This window comes from Lontra canadensis, unplaced genomic scaffold, assembly GCF_010015895.1.
Source record: "Lontra canadensis isolate GAN:19392208 unplaced genomic scaffold, GSC_riverotter_1.0 scaffold41, whole genome shotgun sequence".
NCBI classification, from domain to species: Eukaryota; Metazoa; Chordata; class Mammalia; order Carnivora; family Mustelidae; genus Lontra; species Lontra canadensis.
The window spans coordinates 6,238,541-6,253,946 of NW_022631035.1; the positions used below are offsets into that span (position 1 = coordinate 6,238,541).

At 46.0% G+C, this 15,406-nt stretch overlaps 1 protein-coding gene across 2 annotated transcripts in view; it reads right to left on the minus strand.

Annotated features, from left to right (window-relative positions):
• RAB37 (RAB37, member RAS oncogene family) overlaps window positions 1-15,165 on the minus strand; it is a 56,270-nt gene extending 41,105 nt beyond the window's left edge. Inside the window, exon 1 of one of the 2 annotated variants that reach the window (XM_032870691.1) lies at window positions 14,829-15,165. In XM_032870691.1, coding sequence (XP_032726582.1) covers window positions 14,829-14,900 — 72 coding nt within the window. In that variant the 5' untranslated portion in view covers window positions 14,901-15,165. The remainder of the gene's footprint in view (window positions 1-14,828) is intronic. The other variant, XM_032870694.1, reaches the window with a different exon arrangement.
• Between the last annotated feature and the right edge of the window lie 241 nt (window positions 15,166-15,406).

A 15,406-nucleotide genomic window follows, 5' to 3' on the forward strand; every position in this document is an offset into this window, starting at 1 on the left:
TCTTTCTTTAAGTGACTTCATTCTACTCAAAAATATCTAAATGTGTAGTAATTTGCTAGTGGTCAGATGTAGACCTAAGCCTTTTCTTTGCTTACGGGTCTGCTGAAGGAAGAGCTCATCACTGTTTTTTGCATAAACCGCCCACGTGGTACTGTCTTGTTCCATTTTCTCTGACATGGAGCAAGACATTCTAGACTATTGTGAAGCAATCAGATTGCAAAACCTTGCTTCATTTTTATGTTTTTCCTCCTGATATTTTACAGTTCTCTCACTCATTCCTAACTTGGTTAGCATTTTTTTGGACAACTTTTTTAATGACATGCTTTTATTGAGTGTTTCCAAGGCATTCAATCTAGTTTTTGTAGAAATGACTGTGTTTTTTTTTGTTTTTGTTTACCCTCTTATGACATTGTTCAATATCCTTTTTGTTTGCACTTTTTTAAAAAAAGATTTTGTTTATTTATTTGACAGAGAGATCACAGTAGGCAGAGAGGCAGGCAGAGAGAGAGGAGGAAACAGGCTCCCCGCTGAGCAGAAAGCCCCATGCTGGGCTCGATCCCAGGACCCTGGGATCGTGACCTGGGCGGAAGGCAGAAGCTTTAACCCACTGAGCCACCCAGGCACCCCTTTTTAGCTTATTCTTTCAAGTTATAAAATATTTTATGAGTCTATATAATGTGTATATATGTTATAAAACATAATGAAACAAACACCCATGTACCTGTCACCCTACTGAAGAAATGGAGTTTTACCAGTGCTACCAAAGCTACACAGTTCATTATTTGCCTTTTTTTTTTTTCCTCCCAAGGAGGAATATGCTTGTATAAGGTGGCTTGGGGGTCCCTCACAACCCTGGACCCACTTTCCTTGCCTTCATGTTAATTAGCAAGGTCATCAAGTGAGCTGGTCTGCATCATGAGGCATTCTGTACCAAACTGAGAAGTCTATGTAGCTCTTCTTATTTTAATATTATTTTTCCTCCCTTAATTCATTCTCAGCCTCAATTCTCAACCAATGCCCAGTTGTGACTTTGTGTTATTTCGGGATCTGGCAATCGGTTTGCCATTTGAAAAGCAGTCACACAGAGTTTCCTTCTGGCATTCCCCGACAGAGTGCTGCCCTCTGTCAAGGATGGTGAGAGTTTCTGCGACACAGAAGCAAAAGATCATGGCCTCTGGTCTCAGACTCAGCCTGGTGCCAGCCCTCTGGTCATTGGAAGGAGTTGCAAAGTTCAGACAATGACCTCATTTCAAAATTTCACACTGCTTCTGAAAGATTAATAATAAGCCAGAAAAGCAGAAGGACTGAATCCCAGAGACCCTGTGACCTTCCACAGAAACTTTTGGCAAGTAAAAGTAGGAGCTGTGGAGAGGTAAAGCATTTTCTCTTAAAACACAGTGAGACACGAGAACAGAAGAGAGAGGAAGTGGAGGTAAAGTGAAGGGGAGTCTTCTCCGGGGTGGTGTTGGTGTTAGTTAAATCTAGGCTTTCTTTCCTGGGGTTGCTATCCTGAAGTTGGGTTTCACGGAGGCAAATCCCCAGGAGGTAATGTTGTTAGGCTCCTTTGCCCTTGAGACCCAATTACTGGTGACTCACTGCAGTAAGCTCCTTTCCAGTGGCATTTGGGCAGCTCTGGAGGCGAGTCTTGAATCTGCATTGCGAATGGATGTCCTCCACCAGCACTGACTCTGCTCCAGTGTGTGTCCTGGGCCAGGCTGACATTGTCACCAGGGCTGCACTAGAACTGTGGGAAGTCAGCATCAGAAGGGGCAGCTTCCAGGTCAAGCCTTGCTTTCCCTGAGAACCCCGGGGGTCCAGGGAGGGCGATGTCAGCATGCTAATTCAGAAGAGTTCAGCACCTGGGGTCAGACCCCCGAGGGTAGGGTTCTGTGTTTTATTTACTTGCTGAGTGGCCTTGTCTCTTGGGGTCCATTGACTCCTTTTCATAACGGAGTTTCACCAAAGTGCCACACCCTCTGGCCTGTGATTTCAAAACAACCACGATAACCTTCTGGTTCCCAATTTGTAATAGCTTGGGTTTCCGCACCCACATCTCTCCAGCAGATCCCATCTATTTCTGAGAGGTCCCTTGGAATTACCACTCACATACCTCATAGAAGGCTCCTTTAAGGCTTTTTTTTTTTTTTTTTTTTAAAGCAAAATGCTAGCATTTAGTAAATACGGGTAGTGGATACAGGGGCATTTCTTTTTTTGTTACGGTATTATCTGTACCTTTTGATAAGTTTCAACATTTCAGATTTACTGTGAATTTTCATGTGTTCACACAATGAGATACTATGCAATCATTAAAAATAATGAGGGTGTTGGGGCGCTTGGGTGGCTCAGTGGGTTAAGCCTCTGCCTTCGGCTCAGGTCATGATCTCAGGGTCCTGGGATCAAGCCCCGCATGGGGCTCTCTGCTCAGCGGGGAGCCTGCTTCCCCTCCCTCTCTGCCTGCCTCTCTGCCTACTTGTGATCTCTGTCTGTCAAATAAATAAATAAAATCTTTAAAAAAAATAATGAGCGTGAAATATGGATGACGAAATGTCTGTGAGGTGGGTATAAATATATACAACCCACCCTGAACAATGGTGGGGGGGATTAGGAGTGTTGACCCCTGCACAATTGAAAACCCACATATGACTTTTGACTCCCCCAAAACTTAACTACTTAGTCTACTGTTGACTGGAAGCCTTATTGACAGCTTAGCCAATTAACACATATTTTACATGTTATATGTAATCCATTCTGTATTCGTCCAATAAAGTAAGCAAGAGAAAAGAAAATGTTGTTAGGAACATCATAGGGAAGAGAAATACCATACTGTACTGTATGGTATTTACTGAAAAAAAAATCTGCATACAAGTGGATCTGTGCAGTTCAAAACCATACTGTTCAAAGGTCAGAGGTATGTATATTTTTAGAGAGCAACTCCATTTTTATTCAAGATATGGGTTTTGAAACAGTGGCATCACAGATAATTATTCTTTGTTTTGCATTTCCCAAATTTGTAATTAGGTATTAATAATAATGGCTCCTGGGGCGCCTGGGTGGCTCAGTGGGTTAAAGGCTCTGCCTTCGGCTCAGGTCATGATCTCAGGGTCCTGGGATCAAGCCCCGCATCGGGCTCTCTGCTCGGGGGGGGGAGACTGCTTCCCCCTCTCTCTCTGCCTGCCTCTCTGCCTACTTGTGATCTCTCTCTCTCCCTCTGTCAAATAAAGAAATAAAATCTTACAAAATAATAATGGCTCCTATGATTAACTAATAGCCAACAAAAGCTGACTGACCAGCACAGTTCTCAAGTCACAAAGACAAATCTCATTTACTTCTTCCCCAGCCCTACGCTGCAGGCACGTACCCATGAGGTTGAGGTCTCGCCTGTCAACCTTTGGGTGTTCTGATCTGCCTTCCATGACATACTTCCTGCTGCCCATGACCCTTGCAGATTGCTCTTGTGCTGGGCACAACCATTTCTGGCCAGGGAACATCACTGGTGACACAGTGACAGCATTGGGGGGAGGGGAGATACTGATCACTCCCTTGCCATTCTGCCCAGAGCATGAGATAACCTTTCTCTGGCTTCTCATGGCTCATATGAAACCTGGCTTGGGGTGAGATCAAAAGAAGGGAATGTGCCCAAGAGAGTAGCTCAGAACTACTGCCCAGACCTAGGTTCGGACCCCACAAGGGTTCTTTTTTCTTTTTTAAGTAGGCTTCATGCCCAACATGGAAACCAACTCAGGGCTCGAACTCATGGCCCTGAGATGGAGACCTGAGCTGAAATCAAGAGCTGGACCCCTAACCCAATGAGCTACCCGGGTGCCCAGATCCTCTAGGGATACTTATTTGACAGCAGCAACAGTTACACAGTTTGGGGTCTAACACCAGATAAAAACATGGGACTCCTTGTCCAAAAATATTGAGAAGATCCCAAGACAGTGACAATATGGTGTTGAAACAATCATAGGGACTTCCAAAGGTGGAGACCAAAGGTGACTGTCCAACCACGAAGCTGGACTTACTTGGGAGACTCCCATCTCAATTATCACTGACTTCATGTGGCCATAGAAGGCTCATGCCTTACCCCCACTGGAAAAATTCAGGTGTCTTCACACCAACTGAACTTGGTCCCAAAACCAGGGGAAGAGCTTCTCATTCCAACCTGTGTCCTCATCTGGTGCCCCCACACTGACCTCCTTCCTGGGTGGCTGAAAGTTGGGTCATCTGTTTCCTCTATAGGAAAGTCTACTTCCACCCAGAGGGTGAGGTCTGGCTCCACAGCCCCAATAAGCTTTATAGGGTGACATCAGTTCATTACCTAAGTCTGGCTATTAATTATCTAAGTTTGGGTATCCAGTCTTAAGTGACACCATGTATGGGACACAACTAGCCCAGTGGGAGAGTGACAAGCTCAGTTCAGTTCTTTTTCAGTCACTTCTCATTAAAGATTTAAAAATACTGAAAAAAGGGGAAAAAAAAGACCCAACAACAACGTAGGGGGCACCTGGGTGGCTCGGTTCAGCGACCCACTCTTGATCTTAGCCCAGGTCTTGGTCCACACCGGGAGGAGAGCCTATTTAAAATATATCTATATTTATATCTATATATCAGGACCCAGCTTCCCCTGGGATTACCATGGGGTCCTCTTGTTTTTGCATGACTAGCTTACAGCTAACACACCCTCATTTTCCTTGGAAAACACTCCCTTCCACTTGTGGCTGAAGGGCTTGGGTGGGGCCAACTTCTCCTCCAGGGGTGGGCACATGACTCATTTCAGTCCAATAAGCATTAGATCTAGGACTTTAGTGGAAACTACCAGCCCTGGGGCTGTGACCTGGAGTGGCTGGCAGTCATGTGACTCCTTCAGGAGAGGCCTTCCTGTGAATAACACTGAGTTAAAGGGAGGAATGTTGAGAGACAGAGAGAGACAGATGTCATTGTTTGAATCCCTGGATCCAACGGAACAGCATCCCCAGGCTTCTCAGTTATAGGAGCCAATGAATTTTCTTTCTTGGTTTAGATGGTTTGACTTGGGTTTTGTCACTGACAACCAAAAGGGTCCTGACCATGAGAGTTCCCCTTTTATAAGCAACAGTGATGTCTGGGCTGCTTACGCTGTGCTGTGGGAATCAGTGGAGACCGCGTATATGCAAGTGTCTGCAAACTGTAAAGTGCTGTTTGAATGGAATGACCGAGGAAGTACAGTTGGCGAGGGCCACAGCCAGGATAGAAGCCTAGTCTTTTCAACACCAAGTCCCTTCTCTTCTTTAGCTAATGAGCTGCCTCTTGCTCTAAGCAAATCAGTGAGTGGGGAGAGGGTGAACAGGGCAGGGGTTGGACAGGACAGGGGATAGACAAGGCAGGGATGGACAAGGCAGGGGACGGACAGAGCAGGGGTGGACAGGGTAGGTAGTGGACAGAGCAGGGGGTGGGCCAGACAGGTGGTGGTCAGGGACTACTCTGTGTGGTCTTCTCATGTGTTTGTGGTGCTGCACTATGATGTCTGGAAGAGACCTGGCTTTTTGGGCATGGAGGAGTGAGGGTTCTTGAGGGCATGACTGCAGATCTCACCTGGCCCCTTGCCTTTGTCTTTCCCAAGAGTCTCTTCATTGGTCAACCTGTCATCGGCAGGGATCAGAACCCTGGGATTTTTGGGTTTGGACATTAATCATCTCAGACCTTTGAAGATGTTCAGGGAGGTGGTGCCAGTTTTGCTTCTACTTATCCAAATCTGCCAAGTCTGGGCCATCAGTCTTTATTCCAGGCACTTCTCAGTGGTCCACTGGAGAGTTCCTCCTTGTCTTGGACACAGACTTAAAGGAATTCCTGCCTTGGGGGCCCAGAGCCATTCTGACCTTCAGCGCTGGGACCCCCTCCTGGAGCTGTGGATTTTACAGCCCTTCAGATCAGTCCCTGAGTCAGCACTCAGAAGGTGGTAGCCTGAGGGAGCTGCAAACAGTTGACCTGGTTCCCAAGGGCCCACTTACCACTTCCTATGACCTTTAAGACATCTTTCTAGACACTGAAGTTCATGTGTCATTTAGGCCTAAAGTCAGATGTGGCCTGAGTCATCTACATGCCAGCTCAGGGACCTACCCAGCCTGCCACATTCAGTTCCTTTGGGTAGGGAATGGGCCCTGTTCCAGGCCCTCAGAAGCACACGGTGCCCAGCAGAAGATGGCTGAATTCATTCTCAAGATTCTCAACAGCAACATCCAGTTTCAAGGAGGGCATGTGTTATGGGGTGGTGGTGGGATGTGAGAAAATGGCCCCAACCACCTTTTTCTTCTCTCATGGTTCTCTCCCTTGAAATCCAAATCCCTAAGGCCCTGACAAGGGCACTGAGAGAAATGGAGACAGAGATATAAGATGATAAATGTCGGTGCATCTGATGGAGGCTCCCGAAGAGGGAGCATCTCCAACTCTTCTCCTCCAACCAGGTCAAGTCCTGGCATTCTCAGTCTCAAAGGCAACTGGTTCCTAAAGGGGTGCAGGGAATGAAATCTGGAGAGAACCACACACCCCCTTCCCCTGACACTAAGGTTAAGTACAGCTGGGGAGGCAGGGGTCAGGGTACAGAGGCCCCGAGGTAGAAGGGGCGGCTACAGGAGTTGCACATCCAAGCTGGGCTTATAATGTAGCCAAACATCACACCACATCAGCCTGGTTTCATCAGACAAATGAATCCCCCACGTCTCTTTTTCTGGATTTCATGTTTAGCAAACAATCCCCTGATTATAATGTGGTTTGGCATCTAGAGCAATGCATCAGTCTTGTGAGTTTGATTAACACGAGCGTGCCTGGAGAGATGGATCTACTCTTGTGTGAGTGAACAAAACCAGGCGGCAGTCCTACAGAGCTGGGCGCTACACGCTGGGCTGCTGTCTATACCCTACATGTGATGCTGTGACCCCCACCCCACCATGGCCATGTGACCCCCTTGGCAAAGCTCTTGGCCTTCTCCTGACCCTGCCCCGTCGGATCTCCAGCTGCCTGGGGTTGGAGTCTGGGCTCTGCCACTTATGAGCTGGGTGACCTCAGGCAAGTTTCTTAATGTTTCTGTGGCTTGTTTACTCATCTTTTCTTCTTTTTTATAAGATTTCATTTATTTATTAGAGAGAGAGAGAGAAACTCAAGCAGACTCTGCATTGAGCACGGAGCCTGATGCCGGGTTGGATCTCACGACCCTGAGATCATGACCTGAGCTGAACCGACTCAGCCACCCAGGCGCCCCTTGTTGACTTTACATCTTTAAAATGAGATTAAAATAGGGTTGTTGTAGGATTGGATGCGGTAAAGGGCTCAGAACAGTGCCTGGCACTTAACTGTTTTTAGGCGTTTGCTGCTATTTAAATTTCCACAATACCTACTTGCTGTCACCTTGAGCAAGTAACTTAATTTTTTTTTCTATCTGGCCTCTATTCCTTACTTATAATACGAAATTGATAATAACATCTCCTGGAAAAAGCATGTGGTAAGTGTTAAGTGTCACAGCACATATTAAAGTGTTCTGTAAACTGTAAAATCCTCCACTGATGAACCATGTGCTAATTTTTATCATTTATTACTCACAATTATTTGTCTCACTGGGTCCCTCTAGATTATAGCACAGAGATGATTTTATACATCTCGGTTCACAACCTAATAAAACCTGAGAAGGGGGCCAGGAGAAGGGGGAAGAATCCGGGTGCAGACTGCCCCCCACAGAGGAAGCAGCATCCTGAAGGGCTGAAAGGGGCTCTGCCTCCTTTGGGCTGAGTCTCTACCAGCAACATCATTCCTTCCCAAGGTTAAGGGCTTCTCAGTCAGAAGTTGGGAGGGGCCGGTAGAAGCTGGTCTACGGGTTCCTGATAGTCCCCTGGGGGTATTGCTCTGATACTGGGCAGATGTGCTTTTTAGAAAGCAGGATTTCTGGGAGGGGTGTGGATGCAAAATTCAAATGAGAGAGGGAGGAGGAGGAGGAGGAGGAGGAGGAGGAGGAGGAGGAGGAGAAAGGTTTGCTTTGCCTTTAAAAGGCGCTTAAGAATAAAAGATAAGGAGGGATAGAGACCAAGAACGCATCATCATCACTGGCTCTGTTTATAGCTTGTGAGAGGAGGTGTGTGTGTGTGTGTGTGTATGTGTGTGTGGCAGCCAAGGGCAGCGGACGAGTGCTTCAAGACACCTAAATGTATGCCATTCCAGGGGCGCCTGAGTGGCTCAATTGGTTAAGCACCCGACTCTCAGTTTCAGCTCAGGACATGATCTCAGGGTGGTGGGATTAAGCCCCATATCAGGCTCCACACTCAGCACAGAATCTGCTTGAGATTCTCCTGCTCCCTCTGCTTCTCCCTTGCTCGCTCTCTCTCTCAAATAAATAAATCAATCTTAAAAAAAAGTAGGCCATTTGCAGAAGCACAAAGTATTAAATAACAGCTTCATGTGGATGGGTCAAAACCGTCTGCTAATAAGCAGAAATACAAGAAAGAAAGGAGGGAGCAGACTTTGGCATCAAGGTCAGTGCAACAGCCAGCATTTGCTAGGAGATTTTTTTTTTAAAGATTTTATTTATTTATTTGACAGACAGAGATCACAAGCAGGCAGAGAGGCAGGCAGAGAGAGAGGAGGAAGCAGGCTCCCGGCTGAGCAGAGAGCCCGACGCGGGGCTCAATCCCAGGACCCTGGGATCATGACCTGAGCTAAAGGCAGAGGCTTAACCCACTGAGCCACCCAGGTGCCCCTGCTAGGGGATTCTTGAGCTCTGCGGGTTTTAACAATTATAGGACCTTGCTGCCTTGAGGATTAGGGTGAGGTCTGGGGAGGTTTTGACTGGTAGGGTCAGTGAGGGGTTAACATTTCCAAAACTGTTGTTTGCCGCTGGCTTGGAGCTCTCTCACTTGGCCCCGGAAGACCTCCCCTGGTTGGCGGGTGGGAGGATGGTCCAGGGCTGCTCCCAGCTGGGGAAGTGTATTGCCCGAGTGCTCTGCGAGTTGGCAAAGGAGCTGTGAGCTCCATTCTCACTTGCCATCTCCAGGGACTACTTCTCTTGCCTGAGAAGGGGAGGCTGGAAGCAAGGAGCACACTGGGATAAGTTTAGAGCCACTTCAGATTTCCCATTTAACAGTTCCCAAGCCTGGTGCTTGCCACTGTCTGCTTACTTCCAGTAAAGCGGGGTTTCCTGCCATTGAAATAAAGGAAGTCAAAGCCATGCCCCAGAACAGCTTATAGGAGGAAATACTAGTGGACCAACACTAGTGAGTCTCAGACATTTTCTCCACAAAGACCCAGGAACCCCAGGTTAGAGTGACGAATGCTTGGGGTGGAAAGCCTGAAGAATCTGGAAAACGGACTTTGGGATGTTGCACCGAGTCACCTTCATTTCCTGCTGAGGTTACCCAAGAGAACCAACCAGCACCACTCCCCAAGCCAGCTGCCTGCTCTGGGATCTGGGTAGGACGCTCAGATCAGTCAAAAGAGTCCCAGACGGCCTGAGATCCTTGGTGACGTAACACACACTTCATTTATTTATCTGAAAGCCTCCAGAGCAAGCAAGAAAGGAAAACAAGCAAATGGAAACATTTGACAGTGAGCAGCTAGTGTTTCCTCAGTTTTTTTGCTTGTTCCTGAGCTGAGGATGGAAATCTGGCAAACCTGGAGATAATGCTCTCACTCTGGTTTTACTTATTTTTCTTTCTTTCTTTTTTTTTTTTTTAAAGATTATATTTATTTATTTAAGAGAGGGAGAGAGAAGGAGAGAGCACAAGGATGGCGACAGGCAGAGGGAGAGGGAGAAGCAGACTCCCCGCTGAGCTGGGAGCACAACGTGGGGCTTGATCCTAGGACCTAGAGATCAAGACCTGAGCCAAAGGCAAAAACAAAAAACAAAAAACAAAACCCCACAACTGGTTTATTGAGGTAGGATGAATTCACTTGAAAGTAAAATCTCTTCACCTATGGAGTACAGGTTTTCCTGTGGAATTATATTCTTTTACCACAAATTTGTGTTCCATGAACATTGTTTAATGGAAAAAAAAAAAGTTCCCAAGGGATAAAGAATGGTAGAGGGAGACAGAGTAGTCGGTATGGCCTTTGCAAGAATGGCTCTATCCTTGGTAAAATTTTCTGGCAGGGAAGTAAAATACTGCTGAATCCAGAGCTTTCTCCAGGATCAGTGGGCAACAGCCCAGTGGGAGAGCAAGGTTGGCGGGTGTGTGGAACTCTAGCTCTCTTAGCTATTAACTCTTAATCAGAGGCCATTTCAAATTGAGGTTAGAAGTAACCCTTTCTTCCTGGGCTATCCCTCTGTATCTTCCTGTATCTTTCTGAGGGCACATGTGAGACTCTACATAGTATTATAGCAACTTATGTGCATGTCTTATAGCTACAAGCTTACTGAAAGTGGGAACAATTTGTGAGTGCGTGGGTGAGTGCGTGTGTGTTTTCTCTATAACACCCAGCACTATTTCTTACGATTTGAGCATGCTTAATACATGTTTGCTGAATGAACACGTAAGGTGTGCGGACCACTTAAAGGTACAGAAATCACAGGATGACCAGTAGACAGAGGAGGTAAAGGAACAGTGCAAGTCAAGAGGGGGTACTAGAGATGATCTCTTGCCTTTCTTACTTGGCTAGAAGAGGTGTTAGAGTAGAGTCAGAGGGAATGGAAATCCCTTGTAGTACAGAGACCTTGATAATTCAATTTTTTTTTCAATAAGGACGAACCCCTGAATGAATGGTTGGACAGGCCACATTTTTCTGCCCCCTGGTCAGTGGTCTTTCTGAGATGCTACAGAGGAGAGTGACTTTGGTTTAGTAATTATTTGTCCCTATTGGAACAACAGCGGCATGTGGGTGTGCATCAGAGTGCTGGTGATGGTGAATTAGGAAGTAAGCTCTTGTACTGAAGTCTCTGTGTCCTGATTCACTAACATCTGGGGCAAAATTCTGTGCCTCATTTTTCCTAGAGTTTATGGTCTGGTCCTGGCACCTCAAGAATTCAGTCTGTGGGCTGTTCCTGAACTTCCAGGTCACACCATTGCCCTTGATGGCTCTCAAGACTATACTGGTAGCAAGAGAGGTCTAGGAGTTCTCTCAGCAAAAGAGCAGCAGGGTTGTTCACATGTTTTAAATTATTTAGTTGCATCAAATATTCAGATTTGTGAGAACAACAGCAGCTCTATTTAAAAACTCCAAGCATGTGATGGATGAACTCAATATTTCCAAGCAGTTCCCAGCTTCCAGCCCACACTCCAGGGATATGCTAAGAGTTACTCAGACTCATCTGGGTCACCCTCTAACTCTTGGGACTAGCTAAAGTGCCAATGCCATCCAATCCTGAGGATATTTTTCATACGTTTTTCATATAAGTGAATTTTAATGAGAGGCTTTATTGGGTCCCATGCTTCCCCTCCCAGAGAAAGGAATATTCAACTGAGGATATCAGAGTTGGGATGTTCACATGGAAGTCTTGATGGTGGGTGTGTGAGCTTAATCCCAGGGGATTGTGCCCGTGAAGAATGGATGTGTGTAAGCATGTGTGTCTGTGTATAGAGCTGTTGCTCTTTTCACAAAAATTCATTATTTTAGGTGACCCTCAATGTGACACCTATTGAAGCTGCTCTGAAGATGGAGATATGGGCCCTAATAACAACAACCATTTATTAAATGCTTTCTATATATCAGACAAACACATATGTACCATCTACATATTTACATTATATTATCTAACATCTTCCCTCAAAAGACAATAAGTCAGATAATATTATTCTTATTTTATAGATAAGAAAATAAGGCTCATAGATGTCATTCAAAGTTATATCAAGTTCTGTCTGATTCCCAGCCTGGGGTTTCTAACCACCATAGGGCAATGTCTCATCCTTAGCAAGTTCTTAAAACTAGTCTACATAAAACTCTGGCAGCCCCATCAAAACATTAAATGGTACTCCCTCCTCTATAAACGTAACCTCTGGGGACCAGCAGGGGCAGTGTGTGGAAAGGGGTATGTGGGGAGTTCCTGGGAAGCTGGCAATATTCTCTCTCTTTATTTTGGTAGTGGTTGCACAGAGGTGCTTGCTTTGTGATAATAATCAGGGTATGCACATATGATTTGGGGTTTTCTTGTGTTTGTTATACTTCAATAAAAACTTGATCTAAAACATCATTCTTCCTAGCAGTGAATGTTGGAGGGGAGTCCTACTTCTCATGGCCAATATGTTCAAATGAATCAACAAGAATTTCTTGGATTCTATTATATAGCAAACTTAAAAATAATACAGATACATTGACACTCTACCCTTTTACATAAAAGTTCTTAGATGGATCACATTAAAAAGTCATTCACAATAATAAAATAATATTAAAAGGAGGTGATTCAACATTACATGAAAAAGAAAATTTTCTATACACATGTTCCTCTGTTGGGCACCACAGAAGGTTTTAGTCCAGCTTCTGCTCTCAAGATGTTCACAACCACGCTGAAGAAACCCGGCATTCACTAGCAGTAAGGAGACACCTGTCTTCAATATATTGGAAGTTGTTGAAAGCAGGCTCTTTCTCAATTTGGTGATACATAAACTCAAAAGAAGTGAAGATTTTGTGGGCTACATCCTATATTTCATATGTGGGTCACTGAGGTGGGAAAGACCACCCTTATCAATAATTTGAAAACTTTGACCTGCAAATCTTAAAGTGCCAAAATGAATATCTACATCTTTATAAGATAGCTTAAACTTGGAGAAACCCAGATATCTAATTACCAGGATGCTTTTGTAACTGATTTGTAATTATATTCCTTTGCTTATATGCACTTTCTACTGGGTCTAGATTCACAACCTCAAAGAACACAGATATTATTCTAGTTTACTTCAAATTGCAACCATTTTAAAACTTCCTGGCTGGAGCAATTGTTATAAATTTCTCTTTTTCTTTATACCTCAGGGATTTAGGGACCTGGAGGGAGAAGTCACAAAGACTATTCAAATTTACAGACGCACTTCTTTTAGTAGTTGATTTTCCTTCATTTGTGTCAGAATTAGCCAGTGTGACACAAGCCCATGCATTTGAAATTTTATTGTGCATATTTATGTCCTAGGGATCATTTTATTTTTATTTTACTTTATTTTTATTTTTAAAAGATTTTATTTATTTATTTGATATATATAGAGAGAGATCACAAGTAGGCAGAGCAGCAGGCAGAGAGAGAGGGGGAAGCAGGCTCCCTGCTGAGCAGAGAGCCCAATGCGGGGCTCGATCCCAGGACCCTGAGATCATGACCTGAGCTAAAGGCAGAGGCTTAACCCACTGAACCACCCAGGTGCCCCTAGGGATCGTTTTAAAATACAAATTCAGATTCAGTAGGTCTGGGGTGGGGCCTTAGACTTCACATTTTAAAATAAAGATTTATTTACTTGTTTTAAAGACAGAGGGAGAGAGAGAGTGTGTGTGAGTAGGAGGAGCAGAGGAAGAAACTCTCAGGCAGACTCCGTGCTCAGTGCAGAGCCCAATGCAGGGCTCCACCTCATGACCTTGACATCATGACCTGAACTGAAACTGAAAGTTGGTTACTTAAGTGACTGTGACACCTAGGCGCCCTCACATTTTTACCAAGCTCTCAGGTAATGTCCGTGTTGCTGGCCTATGGACCACCCTTGTAGAGAGAAAACAGGTATTAGACTTGGAGTCAGAATTACAGGCTTTTAGTACCAGCTCTGCCATTTACTACCTTGTTTTCTTACACAAGTCACTTCCCCTCTCTGGACTTTCGGTTCCTCAAATATAAACTGTGTAATAGGGGGAGAGGGTGAATTGGGTTACTTAAGAGCTTGCATTCATGGAATTGTTATTATTTACAATTTTATTTAATTATTTAAGTAATCTCTATGCCCAACAAGGGGCTCGAACTCAGGACCCTGAGATCAAGAGTCACATGCTTTTCTGATGGAACCAACCAGGCATTCATGGAATTTTTAGAGTGATAGTTTGATTTAAATAATCTCCAAGTATAGGACCATGTACAGCTTTTCAGGGGACTAACAGATAAATTGGTATTAGCATAGCAGGATATATAAGGGCTCAATGAGGAGGGCAACGCAAGGGATGGGGAGCAATCCGTGATTTCTTATGGGAATATTAGGCCCTGATTCTTTTGAAGTGATGGGTTAAAAGAATTATCTAGACAGAGGTTGCTACTTTTCCCCAACAAGCACTTCAAGAGGAAACCTACATTATTGAGACTTGAGTTGCATAAGAAATTTGAATGAGGGAAGCAAGGGATGAGTTAGAGCTTTGAAATAAGCAAACACTTTTGGTAGGCTGTGAGCCAGTCGAGGCTGGAGGGCAGCTTTCTGGAACCAGAAGGCAGTCTAATTTTATAATAACAGTTTGTTTCTGCTGTAGATCATTTTGATGTCCAAGTTCACCCCAGAATTCAGGTCTCTGACCACATCGGCCAGACCTGACAGGGCTGAAGCTTGGGAGGCACGGTTGGGGTGAGAGGGCAAACAGCCTCCCAGAAGGGTCACGGACGGCCAGGGTGCTCAGGCGACACAGGAGTGCAGATGGATGAGAGGCAGGAGGAAGCGAGTGAGAACGGGATACAGGTGATTTAAAAGAACTGAACGGAGCTCCTGGTAATCGGAGCCTCTGGAGTGATAATCGGCCCCTCCCCCAGTGTTTACGCATATGTGTTTTGAGCCGTAAAGAGGATCAAACAGAAAGCGTTCCAGGCTCACAGATACCGGCTAGTTTCTCTTTAAGTCCCAAAGCCAAGTCGGGGGAGCGGAGAGAACTGTTGACGGCGCCCTCTCCCAGCGTTGGGATGGGGGCAGGGGACTGCAGGAGATTCTTACCTTATGCAGGACGTGCTCATTGAAGTCGCGGCTAGCTCCCCATTGGTAGGAGTCCAGTCTCTGCTGGTCCATGCCCGGCGTGGAGTCCACTGCTTCTCGCCTTCCCAGCGTTCTGCGTCAGCGCTCCCAGAAGCTCGGTCTAGGGTCAGCTGGGTGCGGCAGGCTCGGGTCTAGCCCCGCCGGCCGGGCCGCATCCGGGTTCAGCACTGGACAGCTCCCGCGGCGGTGGCTGCGCGGTACCTAGGACGTGGTCGCGGGTGCGGGTGGGCGGACAGGCGGCCCCTCCCCTCCGCAACCATGGCGTTTCAGCACGAGCAACAGCGGTAGTGTCCCTCTCCTCCTGGGACCCGAGTTCTGAGATCCTGTCCGCTCAAAATGCCTGTCTGTGACTCCAAGGTGCTGGCAGAGACCCAAGATTTCAGTCTCACCGGTGATGGGTGCGTTTCTGGTTCAGCTACCGGACTTGGGAGGCTCAGCGTCCGGCTGCGTTCCCAGGGCATTGCGGTCCCGGGAGCTCACTCTTCCTGATTCTCAGTGAAAGAGCATCCCTGTCATACCGCACTGCTCAGCTCTCCTCC